This window comes from Pseudorca crassidens, chromosome 15 (genome assembly GCF_039906515.1).
Source record: "Pseudorca crassidens isolate mPseCra1 chromosome 15, mPseCra1.hap1, whole genome shotgun sequence".
In the NCBI taxonomy this organism is placed as follows: Eukaryota; Metazoa; Chordata; class Mammalia; order Artiodactyla; family Delphinidae; genus Pseudorca; species Pseudorca crassidens.
Genome location: NC_090310.1, coordinates 29,253,025 through 29,273,562, shown reverse-complemented (window position 1 = coordinate 29,273,562; position 20,538 = coordinate 29,253,025). Strand labels below are relative to the sequence as shown.

General features: G+C 44.4%; 3 protein-coding genes across 7 annotated transcripts in view; 1 reads left to right on the top strand and 2 right to left on the bottom strand.

The window, feature by feature from the left end:
• GSPT1 (G1 to S phase transition 1) overlaps positions 1-3,668 on the bottom strand; it is a 31,785-nt gene extending 28,117 nt beyond the window's left edge. Inside the window, exon 1 of one of the 3 annotated variants that reach the window (XM_067706607.1) lies at positions 3,623-3,668. Coding sequence is in view for 2 of the 3 variants with exons in the window: in XM_067706606.1 (XP_067562707.1) it covers positions 2,955-3,309 (355 nt within the window). In the remaining variant the exon portion in view is untranslated. Of the gene's footprint in view, positions 1-2,954; positions 3,530-3,622 lie in introns of those variants that run through there. The other 2 variants (XM_067706606.1, XM_067706605.1) reach the window with 2 other exon arrangements.
• The window catches only part of ZC3H7A (zinc finger CCCH-type containing 7A), a 236,266-nt gene that overhangs the window by 140,972 nt on the left and 74,756 nt on the right, over positions 1-20,538 (bottom strand). The window lies entirely within an intron of this gene.
• LOC137207135 (uncharacterized) overlaps positions 3,598-20,538 on the top strand; it is a 37,299-nt gene continuing 20,358 nt past the window's right edge. The window contains exons 1-5 of one of the 3 annotated variants that reach the window (XM_067706608.1): positions 3,598-3,988; positions 5,314-5,552; positions 13,251-13,299; positions 13,836-13,968; positions 14,495-20,131. In XM_067706608.1, coding sequence (XP_067562709.1) covers positions 3,798-3,988; positions 5,314-5,552; positions 13,251-13,299; positions 13,836-13,968; positions 14,495-14,563 — 681 coding nt within the window. In that variant the 5' untranslated portion in view covers positions 3,598-3,797 and the 3' untranslated portion in view covers positions 14,564-20,131. Of the gene's footprint in view, positions 3,989-5,313; positions 5,553-13,250; positions 13,300-13,835; positions 14,387-14,494; positions 20,132-20,538 lie in introns of those variants that run through there. The other 2 variants (XM_067706609.1, XM_067706610.1) reach the window with 2 other exon arrangements.

Below are 20,538 nucleotides of genomic sequence, written 5' to 3'. Positions count from 1 at the left end.
GTGCCTTTCTAAAAGAAGCCCCAGAGAGCTCCTTTGCCTCTTCAGCCCTGTGAGGACACAGAAAGAAGTCAGTATGCATTCTGTTATCCAGAAGAGGAAAGAGGGCCCTCACCCATCCAGGCTGGCACCCTGATCTCAGACTTCCAGGCTTCAGAACTGTGAGCAATAGATTTCTGTTGCTGACAAGCTACCAAGTCTACAGTATTTTGTTATAGCAGCCCAAACAGACCAAGACACCAAGTAACCCTGATTAACATTGCTGAACCTGTTTCTCATTTCACACTAAAAAAGACAGAGCAAGACTGAACTTGGTGCAAACTGAAACTGAAAATAAGTACATTCGATCACAGAAAATGTTTGTTCTAGCACACACAACCCTTGTCTACATTTTCATTCATTTCAGGGACTCTAAACGACCATCACTTAGCCACTTTACTTGCATCTGTAGAGAACTGCTCTTAAGTGAATTATACTTAATTACACTTACATGAGTTCTACTTAATCATTTCTCTGGAAACCTATATTAAAAATTTTCAAAGGGATCCAAGGTCAACACTGAATCCCAAGTTCTGACTCGAGATAGCTGGATATAAGCATTAACCAGCAGCCTGCCAGTGAAAGTGAATGACGCTTTGTGCCAAAGCATCTTCCTCTACCTGCTGCTCAAAGCACCACTGAAATAATTTAAAAAAAAAAAAAAAAAAGAAAGAAAAAAGAAAGGAAGAGAGAAAAAGAGAAAACTAGCCCTCTTTCCAGAGAATGACAGATATTCATACTAGACACATACATTTTAAAAGTCGTTCATTCATTTTAAAAGTCATTCATTCTAGTGCTCTACCTCTAGACTCCTTCAAGAGCTCCCCTGGTATCTAGTTTAAAAACACACCCACCACCAATTTCAGCTATGGGTTAACAACAGAAGAAAACATGCTAGCCCTACAGTCCGTTTCCTCAGTATAAAAAACTTGCAAACTTTATGGTTTCCCCTTTGTAAATTTCAGCCTAAGTGCTATTTCCAATTTTTTCCCTGCTTCTTCCATAGTTCTCTGCTCTGATGCTGGTAATTTATGGACCTGAATGAGCTGGAACATGCAATCCAACGGTGCCACATTAACTCTGGACCTCAATTTAGAAAATCCATTCTTTTCCAAACAGACATCCTACAGAGGATGGGTGGTTGTTGTTGCTGTTGTTGTTTTAACATTAACTGGCATTTTGCAGAAGCAGCTGATAGAGTCAGTAACACCAAGATAGGTTTCTGATTAAAAAAAGAAAAAACTGACCACAATGTAGGGACCATAAGGTAGGGACAACCACTTTCCTATACATTCTTACATCTCCAATTTCTAGCAGTGTCACAGAGCAAAGGATTAAAACTGCAAACTGGCAAATACCGGGAAGAGAAAAGACAGTCCTTCTACATAAGAGGTAATGCCTACTTACTCAAGAATGACCACCATTCCAGACCACTGCTCTAAGGACGATGGTCCCTTGATGACTGGCAACTCCAGAGTTAGGAGGGAGGGCCAAAAAATAAAATGGCTGGATAAAAGCAAACTTCATGATAAGGTTTGGGGAAAGAGGCACTTTTAGGAGTTAGTAAGCGAACTAGTTTATGTGGCCCAAAGGACTTGGTCTAAGCAAAGCTAAGCTTCCTTATTCAAAGGGCAAACTTCAACAGCTTCACACAGTAAAAGAAATACCAGTCAATAAAACAAGCAAATCCGAACTGTGTGCTCACAGACATACTTCCCAGAAACATTTCCCCAAACTCGCTTTTTGCCTCTAGAGAGAAAACTGTAGCCAAAGTCTCTGAAGAAACTAAACTCCTAGAGCACTTCTACAATGTCTACTTGTCCAAGAAATGCTACAATATAGAACTTTAAAGAGAAATCAAGTTCACTCATTTGACATTCCTACAAAATCAGTACCTGAAAGCATGCCATCACTTAAGCAGCCCCTAAATACTCAAAGAGTTTTGAAGACAACTTAACTTGAAACCACAGAAAGCCTATCTACTCCCTATGGTCAAAACGACGTGTGACACCTAATAAGTTTGAACAGACTAATTCCTGACACAGGAGCACAGAGAGAGAGTTACACCAAGCAACCTTAATAAGGCAAACGACTTTAACGCAATAAAAATTCTAAACGTGTCACCAACTAAGGAGAAGAGTCCAAATCCCACTTATAAAAAGGGCACACAAATCAGCGTAGTCTCCTACACACTTTAATGTTAAGTGAGGAACTCTAACTTTGGGACACTGTGAACTTCACAAGCTTACAAAATGCTAGGGGTGAAAAAGATCTATAGATAGCCAACAGTTTCTGCCCCATCGCAAGACTGCAATGCATCCTGGGATTCCTTCAGGACGGTTCGGTGCCGTAGATCTGTTAAATGTAATTACAGTTTCAGTAATAGAAATTGCAGCGAGAGACGCTCTCTCGCCTAGGCCCAAGGTGAAGGGAAAACTCGACCAGTCGTCCTCCCCAACTCCTCATCTCTCTCAACGCCCATCCGGCCGACTCCTCCTGGCTCCATCTGTCCTCGCTTCTAGGCCTCGTGGCACTGACCCGCGGCCGTCCCCCTCTCCGTCCCATACTGTTCCCACTTCCAGCGGGGAACTGCGGCCCCGGGGGGGAGGAGCGGACACCAGGCCCCTCCGGTGTGCCCGGCACCCTGCTCCCGCCCCGACCGGCCCTCCGCCGCGGTCAGCCTACGCAGTCCGCCTCCCCGGACCGGGGCCGCCCCACCCAGGACAGCGGGCGCCGCTGTCAGCACCCCACGTGCCGCCCGGCCCCACGGCCACGCGTCCCCGGCCCGGCGAGGCGCGCCCTCGACCCCATCCCGGGCCCCATCCCAGGTGAGCTCCGGCCCCCAGGCCGGCTGCTCCCGCTCTCGCAGCCTGGCTACCTCCCGCGTCCCGGGGCTGCCCCGCGTCCCGGCCCTTTACCCGAAGGGCCTCCCGCGCCGCTGCCGGCTCCGTGGTTGTTGGCGGCGACGCCAGGTGGGGGTGCCGGCGACTGGGCCGGGCCCCGCAGGAAGGACGGCACGAACTCGGCGGCGTGGACGTTGGGCACGAAGGGCTTGGCGTTGACGTTGAGTTGCCGGCTGAAGGCCGCGCTGAGGTGCTCACGCTGGGCCTCGGCCGCCGCCGCCAAGAGACCGCCGGCGCCGCCGCACGAGCCTGGCCCGGGGGCTTCCATGTCTGCCTGGTCCCAGCAGTCCGGTGCTGAGTCGCTGCTGCTGCTGCTCCCGCCGCCGCCACCGCCACCGCCACCACCGCCGCCACCACTGCCAGGATCCATGATCGGGGGGGCCGTGTGTGTGGTAAAGCGAGGGCGGGAAATGGAGGCGGGGGCTATGGGCCGGGGAGGAGCAGGCCGCGCTGACCCAGGGAAGCGGCAAGGCAGAAAGCCCGGGGGCTAGCGGCACAATTCCCGGCGTCGTCGCGGCAGCAGCTCCAGTCCCGACTCCGCACTCGCGACGACAACGGCAGCAGTGGCTCAACCCTCCTCGTGTGTGCGAGCGGATCTCCTCCCACCCAGCCCCAACCACCTCCGACCGTCTCAGCGCCAACCCCACGCCCGGAGCAGATTGACCCCTCGCCGCTACCCGTACCTTCGCCTCGGTAGTTCTCGGCCCCGGTCAACCCCGTTTCCACCTATGAAGCGCGGCAGAAGGCGGAACTACGAGTTCCGACAGGACCCGCGCGACGCCTCTGCGGTTTTCCCGGGGGCCGACGGGAGTCGGAGTTCGGGGCCCGGAGCAACCGGAAGCGGCGCCGGCTCCCGGCATGCAGCGCGAGGAGGCGGAGGTCTGGTCGAAGCTCGGCTGCCCCACCTGTCACCGGGTGGGGGCAGGGGTGAGAGCGAGCCCTGGTGCGATTCGGCACGGGGCGGCGGACCGTGAGTCTCTCAGCTCGCGGGGGTGGCCCGCTCCGTCCTGTTCTACACAGGACGCGGGAAAACGAACAGCAGTTCTAAGGTGGAGAAAAAAGCTTTCAACTCCTGAAAATTCCTTCTTTCTCTTTTCATCAGCCCTCTGCGTTCCCTGCCTTACAGTCTCCGTACAGTGTTCTCTTTCTTTCCACCTTCCTCCTCCCCGCCCCCAGCCAGAGTTTGCCCTACATTTCAAAGGCGACGCAGGGCGTCCTTCATTTTCTGTATTCATTTGGTGGAAGAGACAATAAAACCGTGACCCATTACCACTAAAACTGCGAAGTGGCTCATAAAGCGCTCTGGCCCAGGTTCTACCCCGGCAGAGGGGATTATTAACTGGAAACTTACAATGACTCACTGTCTGTATGACTAGTCATTTAAAGCCTTCACTCAAACTTTTCCGTCCCTTCCTCCTCCCGGCCAAGGGCTTTGCAAACTAAACAGAAGTTTGCCATATTCCATGATGTAGCCAGCTGGACCCAACTGACAGGGTTATTTTTGTGCGTCCAGCGTCGTTATACACCTTCAGGTGAAGTGGTTTTCTTTTGAATGGTCGGATTTGCTCAGGTTTTCCCGAAATACTTGATTGACTGCATCTCACGCTGCCAGGTTGCGGTTCCGTAAACATGGGAAAAGAAAAAAAGCGAAAGATAAATACGTAGACCCAACTGCTCGAAGTAGGAAAGTACCTGTTAAGTTTTCTTTTAATTCACCCTCGTGGAGCCCAAGACAGAGAAAAACATATTGTTGATATTTTTCTGCAAGAAGTCTAGACAGAGTGCAACTAACCTGTTAGCTAGAAATAACAGAGTACAGGGGGGGAACACAGAAAGAATGTTTCTTAACAGCCTTATGTTAAGGTCCAAAATCTAGATCTAGGTATTAATTTTAAACATCTATTTTAAAGGTAAAAGAGGACTCAGCCTAATGAGACAAATCAAAAACAAAGCTGTCAGTTACCTTTGAAAACCAGTCCTAAGTGGTTTGAAATTGTGTTTAATATTAAATTAGCAAATTTGATGGATGCTTTGTTTCTTTAACACATAACACTTGGGAAATTGAGCTCTATAAATGTAAAGAAACCAGTGACCTCAATTATCACAAGGCTGGCTTTAAGTTTCTCGACAGGTCTGTGGTTCATGCTCCCTGAAATCTTCTGGACATGGATATTTTTTTCCTCCCCACAACAGAGGATTTATTCCTTTGATTAATACAAAAATCTGCTTACAGCCTATTAATATAGTTCTCTGAAGACCCCACTGGATCTTTCTTATGTGACCTGCTTTAAAGTTGGTATTAAGTGATTGCCCTCAGGTTTACAGAGAATTTACCAATGATTGATATAAAAATCAGACCTTCTTCCATATATAGGAGACCTGCCTTGCTATTGACTCAGAGTCACAAGAAGAAGAAAACACAATGTGTCAGAAATAAAGTGCCTAAAGTGACTTCTGACTCAAGATTTGCTCTCCCCAACCTACTCCTAAGAAAGTGTCAACACAAGCAACTGACTCAGATGGTGAACCACACTGTCCTTCTTCAACCCTTGTCATCAGATACCATACTTCAAGAGGAATCACCCAGAGGGCACTGGGTGATCACTCTGATAGGTTAGTTCTTCACATCTAATTAAATTAGCAGAGTTTCTTTTGGTGCTTTTTGTAGGGACAAAGAAACTGCTAAGACTGCAGCTTAGAAAAGTTGATGTCATTAACTGTCCCTGAATAGGATAATTATTCAGGAAAGAATCCACTCTGTTTGTTTTCAAAAGCTTTGACCTGCCTGAGTAGAGACACTGTTCCAAGCAGGAAAGGGAGAAGCTCTTTTTTTTTTCCCACGTTTTTCTTTTTTTTAAAAAAATTGAAGTATAGTTGATTTACAATGTCTTGGTAGTTACTGTTGTGTTAAGACTGGGCAACTTGAGGTCAGAATCTTTTATTCATCTTCTTTATATTTGTAATGCCCAGTATAATGCCTGGCATAAAAAACATTCTTAATAAATTTTGAATGCAGGAATCAGTAGGGAGTCTGGGACGATACTGCCCTTTTACATTCATCTGGGGCTGTTGAGACACAGGATTGTCAACTTTAAGAGATAGTTTTCCAAGGACGTCCTGCTATTCCCTGTGATACACACACAAGGTTAGCTTGACAACAGCTTAACTTTGCAAAGCTATGCTTGTTCAAGTCTGAGCCATTTTACCACAGATATTCCCATCTTCCAATGCAAATCCCCCCTGCTGGCATTCCTAGTTTCAGTCTCTCTCTCTCTCTCTCTCTCTCTCTCTCTCTCTCTCTCTCTCTCCCCCCCCCCCTCTCTCTCTCTCTCTCATTCTCTGTGGTCATCCAAGCCCCCCACTTAGTTATTCTGCCTTTAAATCAGGGTCACAGCATTAGCACCTTTAATCAAATACACAGTAGTTTGTTTTGTTTTTTTAACCTAAGAGTTCATCTTTTATACTTCTGAACATGAGACTGATATGAAAAGTCAAAGCTGTCCCAGGCTTTTAGTGGGTGAAAATGTGTGCACACAAATGGACACTGATGTAGCAGTCCCACTCCACGAGATGTTTTCTACAGAAATATGAACACAAGTGTGAAAAGCTGTTCTTTCCAGCATTTTTTGCAGTAGCTCCAAACTGGAAACAACTTGAATGTCCATCAACAGGGAAATGGTTAAGTGATGGTGTATCAATATTATGGAATAACATGCAGCTATTAAAAAGAGTGAGAGGCCAACATGGAAATACATGTATAATATATGGCAAAGTAGGGGAAAAGCAAGATATCTAATATGTGTACATTGTACCTAGTGGATCAATGTACCTAGTGGATCAATGTACCTAGTACACTCCTATTTCTGTAAAGATATCTAGCTTTTTTTCCTCTCCCTTGAATGCTCTTTCCCTAGATCTTCACTTCTCTAGCTTGTTGTCATTCAGCTCACATGTTGTGTCCTCAGCTCAGAGACCTCTCCTAGCCACCCTGGCCCTCTGCCAACCATCACTCTCTACCATCTTATCTACTTTTAGTTTTTCACATTTTTTCACAATCTGAAATTCATATTCATTCCCATGCTTACTGCCCACCTCTTACTAGAAAATTAATTCCATCAGTCTGTCTTATTCACCATGGAGTTTCCCATCAGGTACAACATTGCCTGCCTGACATGGATAAAGTGCTCAGTAAACATTCAGGAGAGAAGGAAACATATGTATCTCTCTGTATGTTATAAAGCTTTTTAAAACATGGGCTGTTACCTATTAAGCAGTTAAGGGAAGGTGTATTTGTGCGGTGGGATTGGATGTGGAGAGGCGAGCAGCTGGGAGAAGAAAAAATTGTCAATTTTTGCTTATACTTTTATGTTTGGACTTCTCTACAACAAGCAAATTGCTTTTAAAATGTTTTTATTGAGATGAAATTCAAATAACATAAAACTGACCATTTCAAAGTGAACAATCCAGTGGTATTTAGTGCATTTACAGTGTTGTGCAACTACCACCTCTATATAGTTCCAAAACATTTTCATCATGGCATAAGGAAACCCGTAACTGTTGTGGTAACGGTTCCCATTCCCATGGGAACATGCTCCCCATCTCCTCTCCCCAATGCCGCTGAAAACCACCAATCTCCTTTCTATCTCTAGGATTTACCTAATCTGGTCATTTCATATAAATGGAATCATACAATATATAACCTTTTGTATCTGGCTTTTTTCACTTAGCAAAATGTTTTCAAAATGTTGTAGTATGTATCAGTACTTCATTCCTTTTTATGGTGGAGAAATATTCCCTTGTATGGATGTACCACTTCTTGTTTATCCATTAATTCGTTGATGAGCAAATTGTTTTTATAACTTAAAGACATTAAAGGGAGTTCCCTGGTGGTCTAATGGTTAGGATTCCGCGCTTTCAGCTTTTACTGCTGTGGCCCAGGTTCAACCCTGGTTGGGGAATTGAGATCCTGCAGGCTGTGCAGTGCAACCAAACAGGTGAAATCCCAGTAAGGTATAGAATCTACTTAATTGTATTGTGGCAATGTCGATTTCCTTGTTTTGATAGTGTACTATAGTTATGTAAGATGTTACCATGGGGAAAGCTGGGTAGTGGGGACATAGGACCTCTTGTAATATCTTTGCAAATTCTTATGAGCCTCTAATTACCTCAAAATAAAAAGTTAAAAGGTTAAAAACTCTCATACTAACAAAAAGCCATGTTTTCTGAACTCTTAGAGCCCACTTGTAATCATACAGACGTTAGCCTCAGTTCCCAAGTCTTTACCAAAAGAATGTTTTTTTTTCTGCCTTTCTTAATTAAATTTGTTTGGGCCAGGGGTAGCATTGGGGGAGGGAGATTTTTTTTCACCTTTGAGGATTTTATAAATATAGAATGTACAAAGAATCACAAACACTCACATAGCTACATACAATCGCAGGATTGTCAATTTCTTTTTCACTTTTTATTTTGTGTTGGAGTATAGTTGATTAACAGTGTTCTGTTAGTTTCAGGTGTACAGCAGAATAATTCAGTTATACATATACATGTATCCTTTTTCAAATTCTTTTCCCATTTAGGTTGTTACATAATAGTGAGCAGAGTTCCCAGTGCTAAAAGTAGGTCGATGTTAGTTATCCATTTTAAATATAGCAGCGTGTGCATGTCAGGATTGTCAATTTTTTTTTAATCCTTCTTCCTTCCTTCCTTCCCTCCTCTCTCCCACCCCCCTCCCTCCCTCTGTCCCTCCCTTCCTGTGTTGGGTCTTTGTTGCAGCGCACAGGCTTTTCTCTAATTGCGTTGAGCAGGGTCTACTCTTCATTGTGGTGTGCAGGCTTCTCATTGTGGTGGCTTCTCTTGTTGTGGAGCACGGGCTCAAGGCGTGCGGGCTTCAGTAGTTGTGGCATGCGGATTCCAGTAGTTGTGGCTCGCAGACTCTAGAGCGCAGGTTCAGTAGTTGTGGCACATGGGCTTTGTCGCTCCGCGGCATGTGGGATCTTCCTGGACCACGGCTCGAAACCGTGTCCCTTGCGTTGGCAGGCGGATTCTTAACCGCTGCACCACCAGGGAAGTCCAGGATTGTCAATTTTTAACATTATCTTGATTCATGTTTTAAGATCAGAAATAGAACAATTCCAGTGCACAGGCCACCTCTTTACACCCAACCCTGTCCTATTCTACCCCCTCAAAAAAGGCAACCACTCATATATTTAATGTGATCCATTGAATCTATTTACAGACATATTTACATACATATAACATACAAATCAATGAAAGATACACTATGTTGTTTTAAGATTTACATATAGTATACAAAATCTCTTTCATGTGTTTATCTTTTAACTGCTATACAATAACTCCATCTATTTATACATTTTTTTTTTTTTACCCATTTCCCTATTGATAGACTTTTAGGTTATTGCCAGTTTTTTGTTACACTGACAGTACTTGTACACGTGTCAGGATCCTTGCAGAAGCAAGTTACAGAAATTTCAATTCAAACTAGACTTAACCATGAGCAATGTATTATCTTACATAACTATAAACCCTAAGATAGGACTGACTTCTTAGTCCATTTGTTTGGGAGCTTAATGACATCACCAATGACCTATATCTTTCCATCTGTCTGCTGCTCTGGGTGTTGGCTTCATCCTCAGGCTGGTCCCAAGATGGCTGCAGGACTCCAGATAAGAGTTCCAGATGCCATGTCCAGAGAAGCAAGAGAGAGCATATCATCCTGCAGCCCTCTTCCAGGAATGAGGAAACTTTTCCCAGAAGGCCTCTAATAGGTATCTCCTCTCATGTCATTGGCCAGAATTTGATCACCTTCGCATTCTTTTTTTTAAAAATAAATAAATTTATTTATTTATTTTTAGCTCCATTGGGTCTTCGTTTCTGCGCGAGGGCTTTCTCTAGTTGCAGCGAGCGGGGGCTACTCTTCGTTGCGGTGCGCAGGCTTCTCAATGCGGTGGCTTCTCTTGTTGCGGAGCACGGGCTGTAGGCGCACGGGCTCAGTAGTTGTGGTGTGCGGGCTCAGGAGTTGTGGTGCACGGGCTTAGTTGCTCCGCGGCATGTGGGATCTTCCTGGACCAGGGCTCAAACCCGTGTCCCCTGCATTGGCAGGCAGATTCTTAACCACTGTGCCACCAGGGAAGTCCCCACTTTACCATTCTTGAAAAGAATATATATATATTCTTTTTCAGCTTCTTTTCCCTTATGGGTTATTACAAAATACTGAGTATAGTTCCCAGTGCTATACAGTAGGTCCTTATTGATTATCTATTTTACATATAGTAGTGTGTATATGTTAACGCTAAACTCCTAATTTATCCCTCCCTGCCCCGCCAGAGTTTTTGTTCTTGCTAAATGTAGCCAACTCTGAATTATTCATAGAAATTTGGAACCAGAGGGGCATGCCAGCCCAGATAGCAATAATGAATAGAAAATACACTGCTTGCTGCTTGATTTCCTCACCCAGCAAACATTTTGTTGAAATTGGCAACAAATACTGTGGTAAATTGACTGGTTCTGCATTTTGGCTAGACTTTCTCATTTTGTGTGGTTTGTTTGTTTTTAACAGCTTATTGAGATTTAATTTGCATGCCATACAATTTGCCTATTTAAAGGGTACAACTCAGGACTTCTTTGCTGGCACAGTGGTTAAGACTCCATGCTCCCAGTGCAGGGGGCCTGGATTCGATCCCTGGTGAGGGAACGAGATCCCACATGCATGCTGCAACTAAGAGTTTGCATGCCACAACTAAAGAGCCAGCAAGCTGCAACTAAGGAGACCGCGAGCTGCAACTAAGATCCAGCGCAACCAAATAAATAAATAAAATAAATATTTAAAAATTAACAATAAAGGGTACAACTCAGTGGTTTTTAGTATATTCACAGGTGTGACACCATCACCAAACTTCGTGGTATTTGTTTGGTTTTTATTTATTTATTTTTAAATATTTATTTATTTATTTGGCTGCGTCGGGTCTTTGTTGTGGCATGGAGGCTTCTCTCTAGTTGTGGCCTGTGGGTTTTCTCTCTCTAGTTGTGGCGCGGGCTGCAGAGCACGTAGGGTCTGTAGTTTGCAGCACGTGGGCTCTCTAGTTGAGGCACACGAGTTCAATAGTTGTGGCGCACAAGCTTAATTGCCGCATGGCACGTGGGAGCCTAGTTCCCTGACAAGGGATCGAACCCACGTTGGCAGGCGGATTCTTTACCACTAGACCACCAGGGAAGTCCCTGTTTGTTTTTTAAGTCTAGATTAATGGAAATGCACTTTGAAATGAAATGACCTAAGAGGTGACATCAAAAGGGGTCTCAATGAGTCACAAATGCATAAACAGTTCTTCACAAAGAAGACTGCATTGTAAAAGATTTAAAAGGTAAGGGAAAAGGGCTTTCCTGGTGGCGCAGTGGTTAAGAATCTGCCTGCCAACAGAGGGGACACGGGTTCGAGCCCTGGTCCGGGAAGATCCCACATGGTGCGGGGCAACTAAGCCTGTGTGCCACAACTACTGAGCCTGCGCTCTAGAGCCGCAAGCCACAACTACTGAGCCCGCGTGCTGCAACTACTGAAACCCACGCTCCTAGAGCCGGTGCTCTGCAACAAGCCACTGCAATGAGAAGCCCGCGCACCACAAGGAAGAGTAGCCCCTGCTCGCCGCAACTAGAGAAAAGCCCGCGTGCAGCAACAAAGACCCAACACAGCCAAAAATAAAATAAATAAAATAAATAAATTTTAAAAAAAAAGGTAAGGGACTGAATTGATAGCAGATGACGATGATGATGATGACAGTGATATTGTTACCTGAAAAACTCGATTCACCTCTGGGTGGGTGTCCAGCCAAAAGACACAACCAAGCCAAAGAGCAGGGAAAGGAAGGATTTATCATCTGCAGCAAGTATAGAAAACACCGGGGATCTTTCCCAAAGCAGTGTCTCCCTGAACAGCAAAATTGGGGAGGTTTTAAGCTAAGGGTACATGCATATTCATGAAGGAGCTTGCGCAGAGGAGAAGTCAGCATAGAATTGGGGCCAAGGTCAACAGAGTCCAATCTTCAGTTGATTGAAGTCACGAGGGTCAACATCATTCTGTCCTCCACCTGAGTTCCTGCAGAACTCAAAGACTGTATTAGATTGTGATGTGTATCCCTTGAGAAGGAACTAGGACTCTGTTTTATCGCTGAACTATTGTTTCTTGACTGTTTTTCCTTTGTTCCTGCATTCCCTCACTTCTCTTAAGATCACTAATTACTGAGGCCTGTTCAAGGGCAATCCTTGTGGCCAGGCTTAGATCACAAAATGGCTTAGACCCAAAATGCCTTCTTTTATGTCAAGACAGCCATGCCTGTTTCTGTTTCTCTGGGGACCCTACCCTATCTACTTACAATGTTGTTAAAATTTGGTGATGCCAACAAGATCACAATGACTTTGAGCCTGAGAACTCCGTCTTGGTTAATCAACTGGTTCTTGTCCTGAAATTGGCTTCCTCACCGGCTCCTGTGTGTTAAACACCTTCCCAATGAACTGCTAGGAAAACTCGTTGTTCTGGTTTCCCCAGGAATCAGAGATGCTTCTGTGAGTAAATCTTTTACGTCACTTTGTCCATTCATCTGAAGGAAATGCTTCTATTCAGAGATCTTAGCCAAGGTAATCCCAGTGCCCTCCGTGGCCAAAATCCAAGAAGTTTAATGATCGCGGACCTCCTGGGGTTCCCTGTAAATGGGTTTGTCCCCCTGAAGCAGAATGAAACTACCAGGACCACCCTAAGAGCTGCCTGTTTCCTCAGCCAGCATGGCCCAACTCTCTCCCTGGGTTAGCAGAGGTTGGCCATTAAAAGGTGTCTAGGGCTTCCCTGGTGGCGCAGTGGTTGAGAGTCCGCCTGCCGATGCAGGGGACACGGGTTCGTGAAGATCCCACATGCCGCGGAGCGGCTGGGCCCGTGAGCCATGGCCGCTGAGCCTGCGCGTCCGGAGCCTGTGCTCCGCAACGGGAGAGGCCACAGCAGTGAGAGGCCCGCGTAACGCAAAAAAAAAAAAAAAAAAAAAAGGTGTCTAAATAGCAGCAGTCCCCAGGTTCCACGGGCTTATTGATTTACATTTGAAATAGCTGTCTGAGGGCTAATGATTATCTCATTACATTCCCTTTGTGAACGTAAAAGACCCATAACAGAGAGCACAGAGAAAGTCTGATAGTAATCAGCTGACTCAGATGAAAAGTTGATTCATTCTGCAGAAATCCGCGTTCGTTATTCCTGAGGTATTACCGTAGTGCTTGTGATGTTTTACACCTAAGAGCCTGCACCTTTCTTTCCAGGGTCCCCGCACGTTTCTACAGACCCCTTGCTGAGAAAGGTCTGGTACAGGTAAGACGAGGAAAACTCCGACTAGGTTCAGTAGTTTTAAGCTGCACAGCTAGCCTACAAATCATGTATATATTATACAAATATGTAATGACAGCAATTATAATTTATTAACAAAAATATCTTTATTATCTTTAATTTTTTATTTTTAAAGAATTGGGGTAAAATATACCTAACAAAAATTTACCATTTTAATCACTTTTAGTTCAGTGGCATTAAGTACATCCATACTGTTCTGCAACCCTCACCACCATCCATCTCCAGAACTTTTTCATCATCCCTAACAGAAACTTTGTAAACCATAACTCCCTTCCCCCAGCCCCCGATAACCTCTATTTTATTTTCTGTCTCTATTAATTTGCCTATGCTAGGCACCTCATACGTAGAATCATACAGTATTTGTCCCTTTGTGTCTGGTGAATTTCACTTAGCATGTTTTCAAGGTTCATCCATGTTGTATCAGAATCTGATTCCTTTGTGAGGCTGAATAATATTCCATTGTAGGTTTATACCACATTTTGTTTATCCATTTGTTGCAGGAAGGGGGACGCCTTCCAGGGCCCCAGAGTGGGCTCTTGTCTAACACTTGGAAATGAATTGTCCGAGGAGACACACGTGCTGATAAAGCAAGAGACTTTATTGGGAAGGAGCGCCTGGGAGGAGAGCAGCGGGGTAAGGGAACCCGGGAGAACTGCTCTGCCATGTGGCTCGCAGTCTCGGGTTTTATGGTGATGGGGTTAGTTTCCGGGTTGTCTCTGGCCAATCATTCTGACTCAGGGTCCTTCCTGGTGGCGCACACATCGCTCAGCCAAGACGGATTCCAGTGAGAAGAATTCTGGGAGGTTGGTAGGACATATGGACTAGAGTCTCTCCTTTTGACCTTTCCCGAATTCTTGGTGGTAGCTTGTTAGTTCCGCTTTCCTTACCAGGACCTGCTGTTGTAAGATAACTCATGCAAGTGGCTACTATCTTGCCTGGCCAGGGTTTCAGTTAGTGTTTCCCCTAACACTTTCACCTGTTGATGGACACTTGGTGGTTTCCACCTTTTGGCTATTGTGAATAATGCTGCTGTGAACATTGGTATACAAGTGTCTTTGAGTCCTGGCTCTCGATTCTTTTGGGTATATACCCAGAAGTGGCATTGCTGGCTCTTACGGTTATTATCTTTACTGTAACTTCAAAATTTATTTATCTTTAGTGTCACAACAGCCCTGAAGGGTCATATCTCCGTTGTCAAAGGGAGAAAATTCAACTTCAGAGAAATTGAATGACTTGAACCCGGATCTGTCAGACTGCGAAGCTGGGGCTCATCCTCCACATCTTCACACATAATGCTAACATCACTCGTGTGTCTTGCATAGGGACTCAATCAGAAACTGCACAAACTAGCTCCTGTAAAGAATCTTTTAAAGCTTTGCTTTAACAAATAAGCTGTTTTCTGATCAGTTGGATTAAAAACAAATCTGTGGTTTTAAAACCGTCACTGATTCCAACAGGATGGCCGCACATTCTAAAAATGTCACTGATTTGAAACCCTATCAATTTCCAAAGATTGGAAGCATTTTACAATAAAACAGTAGGGACAATAATGCCAAAAAGCATGAAACAAGAGAAAAGTCAGAAACCAAGATATAAAAAGGGGAGAAGGGAGAAAGGATATCAAGATTTGTTGATTGAGGAAGGCTGCATGGACTTATCACAATATTTAGGTCCAATTACTCAGCACAGGGAAATGATCCTCAATATAAACTCTGCATAATATGCATAATTCATAGAGACCTTGGGGAAGTGTATGGTCCAATAATTCTATAGCAGAATAAGTTTTATTTATTGAAAATGACCTAATTATTGAAGGGTAGCAGAATGTCCACCCAACGTGGACACAGCATGACAAATGCCAGGGCATGGCTACTGCCTGACAAATGCCACATCATTTGTCCCCTCAGCCAAACTAGCAGAATGTGATCCTTCCTGGTTTGTCATTCATTTAACAAATGTTATTTCACATCTACTATTTTCAGGATTTAAATAATATTAATATGCCGTAGGTTATACACTGAACCGACTCTTGCTGATTACAAACTTTGCAAATAAGAATAAGCCGTAGAGACTGACTCTATTTATTTATTTATATTGGAATATAGTTGATTTACAATGTTGTGTTAGTTTCAGGTATACAGCAAAGTGATTTAGTTATATATATATTTTTTATATTCTCTTATATTATAGGTTATTACAAGATATTGAGTATAGTTCCCTGTGCTATACAGTAGGTCCTTGTTGGTTATCTGTTTTGTATATAGTAGTGTGTGTAGAGACTGACTCTTGATTCAACCTGTACAGGGCAAGGTATGGGGAACAAGAAAAGCCACCTAGTTGTTTATATATAGATAAATCAGGTTATTGTGACCATCCATAAAGAGCAGTGTTGAGAGTCTGTACGTTTGAGAAGAGCCAGGGGAGGGAAGTAGAACATAACAGAAAGAGTTCAGCTTGGAGTTAGATAGAACTGGGTCTGAATCTTCCTGCAGCATTTAGCTGTGTGACTTTTGACAAGTTACTTAACCTCTCTGAGCCTTTCCCCTTAAAGCTCTTAGCATATTGCTTGTGCTCAGAAAGTGCTAATTGTAATATGTTAAGGAATTGTAATATATTAAGGATGGTGATGGTAACTCCCCTATAGTGTTACTTAAGACAACAGAAAATGGATTTGAATTGTTGCAACACTGATTTAGGTTATACATAAGAAAGAACTTCCTACTTGTTAGCATGCCCAAGGTAGAGAGAGAGCAGGGTCTGGGCTGCCAGGGGGAGCCAGCCAGGGCTACTTGGGAGGGTCCATCAGAGGTAGGAGCTGAGGGTAGGACCATGGGGGTGGCCAGAAAGGAGCCCCTTGTCTAGAGGAAGATCTGAGTTTTATATAGGTGATGGGCCAGGATCTATGTGGGCTTGAGGACCAACCCACCTCAACCTCACTTCTGCAACTTCATCTCCTGCCTCTCTCCCCATCACGGGCTACTCTCTACACTTCAGCTGCTCCTTTCTGATTCCCCGACTCGCCAAGCTTTTTTCTTTCTCCCGTCCTGTACTCTTGCTGCTCCTTCTGCCTGGCACACTGTGTCCCCTGAACCTCACATGACTGGCTTCATCTCATCATTCAAGTTTCAGCTGAGATGTTACCTCTTCCTCAGAGAGATTCCCCATTGAAAATTGAAACCACCTCCTCCTCACTATCACATCACACTAATTTACAGTTAGTCCTCATTATTTGCAGATTTGATATTGCGAATACGTCTGCTCACTAGAATTTATTTGTAACCCCCAAATCAATACTCGAAACACTTTCTTGGTCATTCTTGGACACGTGTAGAGTGACAAAAAATTTCTGTCATCTGACATGCACATTTCCCGCTGAGCTGGGGAAAAGCTGTCTTCTGCCTTCTTGTTTCTGCTCTCACATTGTAAGCAAGTGTCCTTTTCAGGAGGAGATCAGGGCACAAACTATCTGAAAGTGTTCCATGTCTGTGTCTTCTTGTTGATTACTGCTCATCTGCATTCATCCGCAGTGGAGGTGCTCTGAGAGCTGCGGCTCGGCTTCCACGGTCAGTGCTGTCTCCCCTGTGCCTGACAGGCGCTTAATAAGTACGTGTCCCATTAATGAAGAAATGAATGGAAAGATCGGGCTGTCTGCACTCAGGAGGGAAGGTCAGGAGCTGGGAGAGTCCACTGATGGATGACCATGGAAGAGATGAAGGCAGAGAGCATCCAGGCATGCCAGTGTGGGGCTCATCCAGAAACAGCCTTTTCTGTGTTGCTTATGTGGCCAGGGATGGACCCTTGTGGGGGCAGACTCCTCAGTCTGGAAAGCAAACACAGCTTGTGGTCCAGAGTTAGGCGGGGCAATAGTCATACCAAAAGTATCCATTGAGTGGGCTGCTTTTATGAGTCACATACCTTGCTCGGTGATGCGCTTCCATATTTAATCCACATATTTAATCCATGCAACTACTCCATAGGGAATGGATTGTCCCCTCAAACAAGTGAAATAACTGGCCCAGGATCCCAGAGCTACCAAGTGGCACAGCCAAAATTCAAACCTAGGCCATTCTTTTTTGTTTTTTTTTTTTACATCTTTATTGGAGTATAATTGCTTTACAATGGTGTGTTAGTTTCTGCTGTATAACAAAGTGAATCAGCTATACGTATACATATATCCCCATATCCCCTCCCTCTTGCGTCTCCCTCCCACCCTCCCTATCCCATCCCTCTAGGGGGACACAAAGCACCGAGCTGATCTCCCTGTGCTATTGCATCTGACCCCAAACCAGGACCCCAGCTTCAGTCTTCACATTTTTGCCATCTGTGCTTACCATCTGTACTATTATTTACTTAATGCTTTTTTCTTTAAATGGACACCCTTTCTTCACCAAGTTTATTTTAAAAGGAAACTTTATTTACTATAGTAAATAGAAAACAAGCCTCCCGTACCATGAAAAAAAGATAATTTAAAAACTACATACAAATGAAACAAAATATTATTACATTTTGGCCAGATACTGTTACCTGCTTGAGTTCCACTTTCTCTGTGTTCAAGGTGGAGGTTAGCAGGCCTTGGAGATGCATTAAAAACAGGGTAGAATTCACCAGGGACTGTCTTCTAGAACTGATCAAAGAGTAATTGAATGGAGAATAATTGTCACACTGTGTGACTTAATGTTATTTAATAGCATGCCTCTTTATCATACACAGTCTTCTCATATTCCTTCTAAATCATTTCATGTACCATGCCAGGCTTCTGGAAATAGCAACTGACCTATGTGGCCTGAGACCCTGATGATCTTCACTCCTGAACAGTGTCAGTAGGCAAAGTTTATGTTATGGAAAGTTGTAGAGGGAATTTAAGGAGGTAGAAATGCAACTCCTTGAGCTGACATCTGATTCAGCCCCAGAGAACAGTCCAAGGGATCAGTAGCCCCAGACAATGAGTACTCTGCTGTGTTTGCTTTCTAGGGATGCATCCAGGTCATGATGTATGGCTTTGAGAATGTTGATAAGGGTCATCAGAGGACATCAAAATTCATACTAAGGGCACAGCAGGGGACTGGTAATTGTGGAGTGGCACACAGTCAGTCCGTAATAGGTGGAGAGTCAGTTTAGAAGATCTACAAAATATCTCTGTTTCCCACTCTGAGTCTTCCTCTGCAGACCTGGAAAACAAGTCAGTTATTTGATGTGCAAAGAGGAAGTGAAGTCACACCCAAATGAACAAAAGCAGAGAGGAGGGGGCGTCATGTGAAGCTGGAAAGGCTATAGGATTCCTCATGGAGTCTTTTTTTTTTTTTTAATTAATTATTTATTTTTGGCTACATTGGGTCTTTGCTGCTGTGCCTGGGCTTCCTCTAGTTGCAGCGAGCAGGGGCTACTCTCCATTGAGGTGCGCGGTTTCTCATTGCGGTGGCTTCTCCTGTTGCAGAGCACGGGCTCTAGGCGCATGGGCTTCAGTAGTTGTAGCATGTGGGCTCAGTAGTTGTGGCTTGTGGGCTCTAGAGCACAGGCTCAGTAGTTGTGGCGCATGGGCTTAGTTGCTCCGTGGCATGTGGGATCTTCCTGGACCAGGGATCGAATCTGTGTCCCCTGCATTGGCAGGTGGATTCTTAACCATTGTGCCACCAGGGAAGTACCCCCTCGTGGAGTCTTAAGTTACAGAGCCTGATGTGAGATGTGTTATCAGAGAATAAGATGCCTTTGTGGTAATTCATGTGAGACTGGGGTTTAAGTCAAGGGTGATCTTGCGACATCTCAGTACTGGGAGATAGCTTGGATGGTTGAGGGGAGAGGTTGCTAGAAAGGTTTTGCGGAGAGAAGAAGGGGTGTATTTGTCTTCTACTCCTCTCTCTCATACTCCTCACCCTTAGTCATTTTATAATGACCGCGCCATCAGTTAAAATGTGAGATAAGGAGATCCGAGGCATCTCTATCTGTGTTCCATTATAATTTAATTATTCAGCACATAATATCATTCAGAGGTTATTAGACTCAAAGACTGACTCATAATTACGAAAATCTTAAGAACCTGATATAGAAAGAAAAATGTCAGTTCATTACTGTACCTAGAAAAATGTCACTGCTGAGGCGATTGGAATCCTGTGCTGGTTTGATCAGCAGATCTCTGCTCTACAGAAAAGGGTACATGGGAGTCATAAAGTATTTACCTTTTTTGTGTTTGGCTTATTTCACTTAGCAGAATGTCCTCTAGGTTCATCCATGTTGTAGCGAGTCCGTGCTTTCAGTTCTTTTGTGTATATACCCAGAAGTGGAAATGCAGAATCATATAGTACTTCTAAGTCAAAATTTTGGAGGAATCACCATACCGTTTCCCACAGTGGCTGCACCCTGTTATATTCCCACCAATAGTGCATAAGTGTTCCAACTTCTCCACATCCTCATCAACACTTGTTTTCTGTTTTGGTTTTTCTTTTTTTTTTAACAGTAGCCATCCTAGTGGGTGTGAAATGGTGTCTCATTGCAGTTTTGATTGGCATTTCTGTAATGATTAGTGATGTTGAACATTTTTAAAGTGTTTGTTACCATTTGCAGATCTTCTTTGAAAAAAAAAGTCTCTTCTTTATGCATCAGGGTATCTAGTTCTGTAGCATCTTTTTTCACAGCTACATAGTACTCCATTGTATAGATGCTCTATACAGTTGATTAAACCAATTTCTCACAGTTTTAAACAACATGATGATGAACATTCTTGTAACCAAATCTTTGACGGCTTCCTTAATTCTATAAAATAAATTCCTGGATGTGAACTTCTGGGTCAAAGAATATATATTTTTTCAGACCCTTTCAACCCACATTCCCTAATGCCTCGTGGAGCAGTTGCACTGCTTACACTGCTGCCCACAGTGTAAATTATAATTATGTCCCGTTTCTTTGGGGTTTCAATTGCCGTTGTCAGATTAGCCCAGCTGGCGGGTGCTAATCCTCGAGGCTCTTACTAAACACTATTAATGTCACCAAGCTAATAACAGCAGCAGGGACTTCCCCGGTGGCACAGTGGATAAGGATCCACCTGCCAATGCAGGGGACACGGGTTGAATTCCTGGTCCGGGAAGATCTCACATGCCGCGGAGCAACTAAGCCCGTGCGCCACAACTACTGAGCCCGTGTGCCACCACTACTGAAGCCTGTGCACCTAGAGCCCGTGCTCCGCAGCAAGAGAAACCACCACAATGAGAA